Below are 9,568 nucleotides of genomic sequence, written 5' to 3'. Positions count from 1 at the left end.
GACAGAGTGAGACTCCAACTCCAACTCCAAAAAAAAAAAAAAGAAAGCATCCTCAACTGTGAGGTCAGGGAGCTGTGAGTGGGTGACAGGTTTACCAGCTGCACCCATGCACCTGGCGATGCCCTCTCTGAAATGCCTGATTCAAACTCCAAAATCACCTGCTTGGTCCACACAAGCCCCAAGGCCCAGCTCAAGTTCAAGATTAGTCCCTTTATATGACTTTTTGACTTAGGATGGCTGTGCTGGGGTATTAAAAGCGTTTTCCTCTTTTCTTTCTTTGAGTGGGGAATCCTCCCTGTCGCCCAGGATGGAGTGCGGCAGCACAATCCCGGCACCCTGCAGCATCCATCTCCCGAGCTGGGGCAATCCTTCCACCGCAGCCTCCCAAGCAGTTGGGACTACAGGCGCCACCACGCCTGGCTAATTTGCTTATCTGTTTGTAGAGGCCAGGGGCACCGTCTTGCCCAGATGGGGCTCCAGCTGCGGGCTCCCAAAGGGTTGCGATGACAGGCGTGAGCCACCATGCCCGCAAGAGTTCTTTTGACTCACGGTGCTCACGAGGACGTGCACCACTAGAGGCCGAAGAGCCCCCGTGGCCCCACGTGGCGAGCAAAGGCAGAGCCCCTCTCTCCCAGGCGGCCTCTGCCCCGAGGGTCGCCGCCTGCCTGCGGGTGGAGCACGCGGCACCATCCCCGTTGCGCTCCGCTCACCTCGGGCAGGAGGACGTCCAGGACGAAGCGGACGCGGTCGCCCCGAAGGCGCGCCAGCATCTGCGAGCCGCCCTCCCGGCACACGCCCTGCAGGTGCTGCACCACCAGATCCAGCTGCCGCTCGTCCTCCAGGTAGGTCTCCACGCAGGTCACGTGCTGGCCGGCGCTCAGGAACGTCGAGAGCCAGCGCGAGGGCTTCTGGCGCCCGAGGATGGCGCGCAAGTGGCTGTCAGCCCCCCGCGCCTTCACGATGTACTCCACCAGCTTCTGGTTGGCCCGGTCCCGGGCGGCCCGCGAGCGGTCCGGGAGCACCTTCCTGTGGGGCTGCCACTGCCCTGGGGAGTGCCCCGCTGCAGGCTCCTCGGGGTCCCCCTGGCTCAGCGGAGGGAACTTGGTCCCTGAGACATCCTGCTGGATGGACTTCCGGACGGGGCAGCCTGCAGGGGAAGCGGCCGTCAGGCCCGGCAAGGCTGGCGGGGCTGGGGGAGGGGTCAGGGCCCACCCCCCGCGGCAGAATCCCATGCTCCGAGTGACTGGCCCCTGCCTGGCCCCTCGGCCACCCGCCGGGCAGGGAGGCCCCATGCACCCCCTCCAGAAGCAACACGGCTGCCCCCACTTCCAGCGACCGCGAGGGATGGAACCCTGTTACTGCAACGACTAACGCGGGCCTGGCGAGGAGAGGCACCAGCCAGGCACTGCACATCAGGCATTCTGAAGCCCTGTGACACGTGCGACCACCGGCTATAGCAGGGCTGGGGCAGACGGGGTTCGTGGGACGAGGGGCACGAGGGCAGGCCTCGTGCAGTTTGCAGCCGGCCGCCCGCCAGGTCTCCGGGCCTTGGGTCAGAGGGACACCAGGGGTCCCGCGACCGTGTGGCTGTGTCCACCCCCGGACCCATGCGCAGCCCCGGACACAGCCGGCCGCTGTCTGAAGGGCTGAGTGGCCGATGACATCCTCTGGGACGTGCAACGACTCACTTATGTCCGCCGCGTAATACTCCAAGAACGAGCCGGCGAAGGACCCACAGCCTGCAGGGAGAAAGCAGCTCAGAGACGAGGAGGTGCATCTGGACGGCCTTCAGGGTCGTGGGCTCAAACGCCTTGTCCGGGGCCGTCTAGTCCAGGCCCGGCCCCACAGCCCGGCCCCCCAGAGGGCGTGCAGGACACGACGGCCACGCAGGGACAAGCTTGCAGGGCAGACGTGCGTCTCCCAGAGGGACCTGGGGACGCCAAGGCACCGTCGCTAACACCCCCACGTCTAAGTCGCCGAGGGGGCCCGGGGCAGGGACACACACTCTCAGCGACACGTGAATCCCAAGGAGGCGGGACTGTGACCCCCACCCTCGCGGACGGGAGCCACATCCTTCTCCCACAGCGTACCTGGGCCACGGACGTGCTCAGCCCCCAGGCAGCCCCATCCTCCCTGCCCGGCCACACCAGCGCCCTCCAACTCCCAAGCGTGCGGCCCCCGTACCGAGCCGGACCCTGTAGTCGGTGATGAGGGAGACACACCAGCCGATGGCCTGGCCAAAGTCTGCCCTGGCTTCGTTCTGCAACGAGACCCGGAGGCAGGCGTCAGCAGGGGCAGAGCCCCAAGCCTCTCTGTCCTGCCTCGCGGAGGGCAGGCGCCCCTGCGCGGGCTCCCAGGAGGGATAGGGGCACAGGCGGGTCTGGGCCCTGAGCTGCCCAGGACGGCTGGGGTGACCAGTGGCCCCAGCCGAGCTCAAGGTCTCACGAGGCCAACGTGTTGTCGGACAGGGACGTCTAACAAGCCCAGGGAGTAAGCCGTCCCAAGAGATGCCCTGTGTGCACGAGCAGCCACCCTGGGGCCGCGGCAGGAGGGTGGGCCAGCCACCAGGGCTTGCCAGGCTCCATCCTCAGCAGCACAGGGACCACGGGGAGCCCACCGCCAGCAGCGCGAGTCAGACCCGAGACACCACCGCCAAAGGGCAGGGCGGGGCCATGGCAGCACCCAGAGCCGGGTGACGAGCACCCCGGGACCCACCATGCCCAGGGTCACGGCTCAGTCACCCCACAGGGGCGTTCAGGGCGTCTGCCACATGGCAAGTGTCACAGGAGGCCCGGGCAGGAGCTGCAGCTGCCACAGGCCAGCGCTTGGGACAGTGGCCGGGTGGCCCCACAGCTGCCGCAAAGCCACGGTGGCTAGCCTCCAGCAGCCCACGAAGGACTTGGGGCTGAGGGCCAGCAGAGCACCTGTCCCACGACCGCCACAGCCTGGGGCCCACCTGACCATCGGCCTCCCAGCCTCACTAAGAGGCTGTGCGCACCACGGAGCCTCTGACCCGCACGCACGCCCGACCGATCACACGCAGCGCGAACGCCTTCCCCAGGGAAGGACTCCCGCCTCCCCGTGACCCGATGTTGCAGTAAGATCTGTGCGTGTATCTAGCTTGCGTCCACGTGACGAGGCCCGGCTCCCCCCCACCGCCGGCTGGAACAGCACTTCTCAGCAAGGTGCACTCTGGTGTGATGCCTGGCCAGGTTCTGCTCAGTGCGTCTCAGGATGAGGGCGCCCGTGGCCGCCACCCTCTCCCCGCACCTGGCACCTGCGGCAGCGTGGGAAAACTCTGAACGCGTGAGCAGAGCAGCAGGCACACGCCAGGGTTGCCCTCGGGGACGCAGGCCACAGACGTGCAAGCCTCAACACACGTGGAACCGCCTCTCTGAGTGGAGTGTCAGAGGAGAGCGGCCAGCCACGTGGGACGCGCCCAGGCCTGAGACGGCACGGCCGCTGGCAGAGTAGCTGCGGCCCCGAGCCAGCGCCACCCACAGCTGAGCCACCGTGGCAAAACCCAGGACAAGCCAGACAGCCGCCTGCAAAACTCGAGACCCGGGCCCGGGGGGACATGGCGGCCGCAGAGGCCCTGCACAGTCACCCGTCTCTAGCTTGCCTTTCTGCCTGAAAGTTGCTATGACAACGAGCATGTTCAAAGTTGAGAGAGACTACACAGACTCCTTGAGCCCTGGCCAGCGTGTGACAAGCCACCGCCAAGTCTCGCCGCCCGGTCCTGGAGCGAGCCCGCAGCCCCACCATTCCTGGGTGGCAAGCTCACCTCCCACACGCGAGGGTCTGCGAGAAGCCCTGGGTGGGAAGCCCAGCCCCGAGGGCCGGCCCCTCCGGTCCCCGTCCCCAGGAGGGAGGTGGCCTCATACCTGGGCTCCCCGCCAGGCTCCCGCAGAGGCCCGGGTGCTGCCCGCTCACCCAGCTGCTCGTTTCTCATTTGTAAGGTGGGGAGGGGCCAGCACCTTCCCAGGGTGGCTGCTGGCTCTTGCCGGGGCTGGCCACACTCGCTGGGGGCCCGGGCGCTGAGGGCTCCCCAGGCCACACAGAACCCCCTGCAGTCCCACACCGACCCTGTCAAGAGGCGAGCACACGCAATCCACCTACCAGAAGCCTCTGCTTCTCTTTACAGTCAAAGTGCTTCAGTCTCCTGAGAGACACGGTGATGCTTGGAGCAGAGAGAAGCAGATGTTAGCACGACACGCCTCGCCCACTGGGCCGGACACCTCCCTTCCCGACGCCATCAGCAGAGGCCACCCAAGCCTCCACTGGCCAGGGTATTCATGAAGGCGGCCATCTCAGGAGCCGCCAGCGGGCACAGCGATCACAGTGGGTCTCCACACTGGGCGCCGTGGCGGGGCCCGCGGGCCCCCACGGCTTCAGCAAACACTTGAGGAGGGATGTGGCAGAAGCCCTGCCAGAGCCTGTGGGCCTGGGGAATGGGTCTCCCGACATCCCAACCCTCGGGCTGCACAGAAGGGTCCACTAGGTGCACCCGACTCTGCCACCGGCCGTGCAGCAGCCGTGAAGGCTGCATCTAGCAGGCTGGCGTGCTGAAGGCACGTCTTCGCCCCACGACTGAGGACCGGGTGGGAACAGCAGCAGACCGTGGCCCGCGAACCCGACGGCAGCCTACCCTCGGCCCTTCGGGTTCATGTGGCCCTCGATGAAGAGCACGCTGGCTTTCTTATCTCGCCGCCTGACACTCTTGACCTGTCAGCAAACCCGAGAAAACAAAGCGTGAGCACAGAAACACGACTGTGGGTTTAAGCACCTTGTAACATCCTCTCCCTGAGCTCCAGGCACAGCTGAGGCATGTAACAAGCTGCCGCAGCTCCAGAACACCCAACACACCCGAGGCCTAGGCCAGGCTCCACCAGCCTCCGGGAGCTTGTGTGTCCAGCGGGACAGCCAGCCAGCTCTGGCTTCTTTCTTTTTTCTTTTTGCATCAGAGTCTCACTCTGTCGCCCAGGCCGCAGTGCAGCGGCATGTTCACAGCCACCCACCACAGCCTCGACCTGCTGGGCCCGGGAGGTCCGCTCGCCTCAGCCTCCCCAGTAGCTGGGGCCACAAACGCCACCACACCTGGCTGATTCTTTTATTTTTTTGTAGAGACAGGGATCTTGCTATGCTGCCCAGGCTGGTCTCAAACCCCCGGGCTCGGGCAATCCCCTTGCCTCCACTTCCCAAAGGGCTGGGGTGACAGGCGTGAGCCACGGCACCCAGCTCTGGTGGGCTTTCAATAAAGGCTCCTCCTCTGCCACCAGCGGCCTCTCGAGCTCCTGTCCTCGGCAGGACACTCTCTTGCTTTGTGGACCAGCGACAGGAGATGGAAAGGCTCGGAGCAGGCCCGGGCTGCCTGGGATGGCGGCAGACTCAGACCCGCCGCCCTGGCTGGACCACCCCGCGCCTCGACGCTCCCTGAGAATGAAGCTCAGGCAGCATCGTGGCCCCGCGACGCAGACTGTCAAGGCCGCCTGCTCTGACACCCAGGAACTTGCCACTCCCACGACCTGCCGGCCCAGCAGGGACCCCAGAAACTGACAGAAACAGGGGAGGCTTTGTGCAGGCAGCGCTAGGGGACCTGCGGGCAGCCCTCCCCTCCGCCAGGCGGCAAGACCCAGCCCGGCTCGGAATGCGCTTAGCTCGTGTGTTGTCTGGCCACCGCCGTGCGGATGCGTGCCTGGCTGCCGCCTCGCCAAGGCGCCGACAAGGCCAGCACCAGCTGCGGGGTACAAGCTCCTCAGGCCAGAGCAGAGCGAGTGCCCTTTGGGTGCCGATCAGGGTGGCTGGAATGAGGACTCCGGGCCCTGACTGACCACCCATGAAGACCGAGAGGCTGTGCTTACCACCGCCGGCCAGAAGGGGTACTTCTGGTACTTAAGCCAGACGAGCATTCCGACCTCAAACGAGCGTGGTTCTAGAATTGAGGAAAAATAGAATAGAGAAACACAAAAGACACGTCACACCCACATCAAGCACCAAGCGCCAGGGCGAGAGAAAACGCCATCACTGTGAGATTGTTTAAACCCAATCTGAGTATAATTAAAAGGGCAGGGGAATCCAAAAGGCAGGGTGACGCTTGTGCCACTTGAGTCGAACTACCAGTTACAAGACCAGAAAGCAACATGCCTGGTCAGACTGGCCTCTTAGTTGTGATGAAGACACTGTGGCAACATGAGGAATGTGGTGGGTCAGCAGGGACACTGTCCTGTGTGTGCCCTCTCTGTAAATCTAAAATCATTCCCAAATAAGACATTTTTTAAAAACGACGTGAGGCCGGGCTCGGTGGCTCAGCCTGTCATCCCAGCACTTTGGGAGGCCGAGGCGAGTGAATTGCCTGAGCCCGCAGGTTCGTGACCCGCCCAGGCAACTTGGCAAGACCTCGTCTCTACGATAAATAAAAAACTAGCCAGGGGTGGTAGCGCACGCCTGTAGTTCCGGCTACTCGGAAGGCGGAGGCGGAAGGATCGCCGGAGCCCAGCAGGTCGAGGCTGCGGTGGCCGGGAGCGGCCACTGCACTCCAGTCTGGGCGACAGAGTGAGACTCCAACTCAAAAAAGAAAAAGTAAAAATAAAAATAAAAATAATGTGGCAGCCTGGTGCCATGGCTCGCAGCTGTAATCCTAGCACTCTGGGAGGCAGAGGTGAGAGGACTACCTGAGTCCAGGGGTTCGAGACCAGCCCAGGCAACTTGGCAAGACCTCGTCTCTACAATAAATCAAAAAAATCAGCTAGGCATGGTGGCACGCACCGTAGCTCCAGCTACTCGGAAGGCTGAGGAAGAAGGATCGCCTGAGTCCAGCAAGTCAAAGCTGCAGTGGCCGTGAGTATGCTGTCGCAGCCTGGTGACAGAGTGAGACTCAACTCAAGAAAACAAAGGGAAACAAAACAGGAATGAGATGGCAGCCGCAATGAAGGCCCACACTCAGAGCTTCATTTTTAAGAGGCCTGAGAAGCCAGGGTCGAAAATGGGCAAAAAATTACTTAAATCATGAGATAACTAAAAAACTTCTATGCATGAAAATTAACTACAAATTTAACTATGCAAATAAAACCCCAAATAGCTGGGCATGATGATTCACACCAGTAATCCCAGCACACTGGGAGGCCGAGGTGAGAGCATCCCTTGAGCCCAGGAGTTCAAGATCAGCCTAGGCAACACAATGAGACCTCGTCTCTACTAAAAATACAAAAAACTAGCTAGACGTGGTGGCACATGCCTGTAGTCCCAGCTACTCGGGAGGTTGAGGCAGGAGGATCGCCAGAATCCAAAAGGTCGAGGCTGCACTGAGCCGTGATTATGCTGCTGCACTCCAGCCTGGGAGACAGAGTGAGACTTTGACTGGAAAAAAAAAAAAAAAAAAAGGGGGCAACCCCCTGAGGTCCCCTCCCACTGTGGGAGAGTTTTTCTGTCCTCTCAATAAATCCTGCTTTCTAAAAAAAAAAAAAAAAAAAAAGAGTGAGTGACTTAAATTTTTAAAAATCCTAACAACCAGTAGGAGACAGAAGCTCTTCTTAGACACTGGAGACAAAGACCCCTCAGTCAGCCACACTTGCAGGGAAGAGGAAGCAGGCAACACGGGAACATATAATACATGAAGGTCCACGCAGTTAACTGCAGGCATGGGAAGTGGGGCGCCGTCCTCTGCCTGGAAAATTCTCCTCATCTTTAAGAAATATCTGAAGGCCGGCACGGTGGCTCAAGCCTATAAGCCCAGCATTTTGGGAGGCCGAGGCGAGAGGACTGTCTGAGCCCAAGGGTTTGGGACGAGCCCGGGCACCTTGGTGAAACTTCATCTCTACAATATATCAAAAAAATGAGCCGGGCATAGTAGCACGTGCCAATAGTTCCGGCTACTTGGAAGGCTGTGGTGGAAGAATTGCCTGAGCCCAGCAGGTGGACGATGGGTAGCCATGAGCATGTCACTGCACTCCAGCCTGGGTGATGGAGTGAAACTCTGACTCAAGACAAAAAAAAAAAAAAGAGTGGTCAATGGCCGGTCTTGAGGCAGCAGGCAAACGTTCAGAAGGCGCTCGGCCAGAGGCTGCCAGACCCAGCTCGGGTGCCCGGCGGACAGTGGTGTGGACACTGGCCCTGCTCTGGCCAGTGAACCCGTGCAGGGTATGGATCCTGCAGAAGCGACCTCCTCGAAGTGCTGTACGGGACCTGGGCAAGTGACGGCCTACTCCCCAGGAAGCAACCGGCTGCCGCCGAGGACAGAGTCTGAGCTCACGTCGCGTGGAAGGGACAGCGCGAGCGCGGCGCTCGCTCGGCGACGGCAAAGAGGCACAGAGCCGGGGTACGCGGGCACACGTGCCACACACATACACGTACCACATGCACACACGCGACACACACACATGCTGGGGTACTGCCTTCGTAGCTGGGGCCATGCCAGCTCCCTGGATGCGAGACCCTCCGGCCCGCAGGACGTTGGGGAGCCGAGGGCACGCCCGCCAGCCCCACACGCTATTCTCGCACCATCCTGTGAACACATACTTCAAAATTAGAAGATTGGCCAAAAAAAAAAAAAGGCAAGACTAGTCAAGGACAGGTCGCAGACACGTCCACAGTGTGTTGGGCTCCAGGGCCACGTCCTCTCCAGCTCGTGCGCAAAGGCACCCTTGTGTTTGCCACTGGCTCCGGACTCCAGGGCGCTTATCCCTGTCCCCTTTCACAGGGACAGCCGGGGGCGCCTCATCAGGCTTCTCTGGAGCACAGCTATGGGGGCACAGGAGGGCCTGGGCGAGGCCTGTCCCCGCCAGCTGCGGCCAGTGTGAGCAGGCACCTGCAGCCCAGGCCACCAGGCAGCGTGCCCACTCTGCGTGTGGGATGCCTGGGGGTGGGGACATGTGCCTTCCAAGGGCACTTCAGGTCCTGCAGCGCAGGAGGTAGTACGTGCCCTCAGTGCGGGCGTTGGCACAGGCTCGGGACGGCGCAGACCCAGGCGCCCAGACGCACTTACCGGGGAACAGCAGGATGCGGGGTGGCTCCTCGTCCTCGTCCTCGTCCTCGTCCAGGGTGGGGCTGGCGGAGTGCAGCCCCACAGGCTCCTCAGGAGATGGGTGGCCTGCCGACAGCGTCACGCTCACTGTCCCCACACTGCCTTGGGGACCCAAACCCAGAACAAGACCCAGGACCAGCAGGGGATGACAGAAGGATCTGTGCTGGCAAACCCCATGTGCCACAGCGGTCAGGACTCATCTCGAAGGCCTGCCCAGGGGAAGCGGAGCCCAGGGGATTTCCTTTTGTCTCATCTGGCTGGCACTCTGGCAGACACGCAGAGCAGGGGTGTCCGGGACCAAGAGAAGGCTGAGACGCAGGACAGAGCACAGCCACTCGCCAGAGCAGTTCCCGAGCCCCAGGGCGAGGAGGCCCCGCGGAGAAGCTTAGGCTCTGGGCCAGTGTCTCACGGTCAGGGGGCCACGACGCTCTCCCCGAAGAGGCCTCGGACACAAAGGGCAGCCCTGGGAGGCAGGGAGACTCTGGCGCAAGCTGGGAGCTTCCGCGGGAGCCCAAGGGGCGCTGACGGTGGGCCCCGCACCCCCTCCCC

The 9,568-nt window shown here is 62.4% G+C and overlaps 1 protein-coding gene across 1 annotated transcript in view; it reads right to left on the bottom strand.

Annotated features, from left to right (window-relative positions):
- The window catches only part of LOC103250592 (PWWP domain-containing protein MUM1), a 12,084-nt gene extending 3,018 nt beyond the window's left edge, over nt 1-9,066 (bottom strand). Inside the window, exons 1-7 of the mRNA XM_021708106.1 lie at nt 8,981-9,066; nt 5,862-5,932; nt 4,649-4,725; nt 4,120-4,180; nt 2,185-2,260; nt 1,689-1,739; nt 711-1,147 (exon numbers count right to left, since the gene is read on the bottom strand). Of these exons, the coding sequence (XP_021563781.1) occupies nt 711-1,147; nt 1,689-1,739; nt 2,185-2,260; nt 4,120-4,180; nt 4,649-4,725; nt 5,862-5,909 (750 nt within the window). The 5' untranslated portion in view covers nt 5,910-5,932; nt 8,981-9,066. The remainder of the gene's footprint in view (nt 1-710; nt 1,148-1,688; nt 1,740-2,184; nt 2,261-4,119; nt 4,181-4,648; nt 4,726-5,861; nt 5,933-8,980) is intronic.
- Nucleotides 9,067-9,568: the final 502 nt, after the last annotated feature.

This window comes from Carlito syrichta, unplaced genomic scaffold, assembly GCF_000164805.1.
Source record: "Carlito syrichta isolate Samal-C Ts95f unplaced genomic scaffold, Tarsius_syrichta-2.0.1 Scaffold130663, whole genome shotgun sequence".
Taxonomy (NCBI): Eukaryota; Metazoa; Chordata; class Mammalia; order Primates; family Tarsiidae; genus Carlito; species Carlito syrichta.
This window is presented reverse-complemented; position numbering and strand designations above follow the sequence as displayed.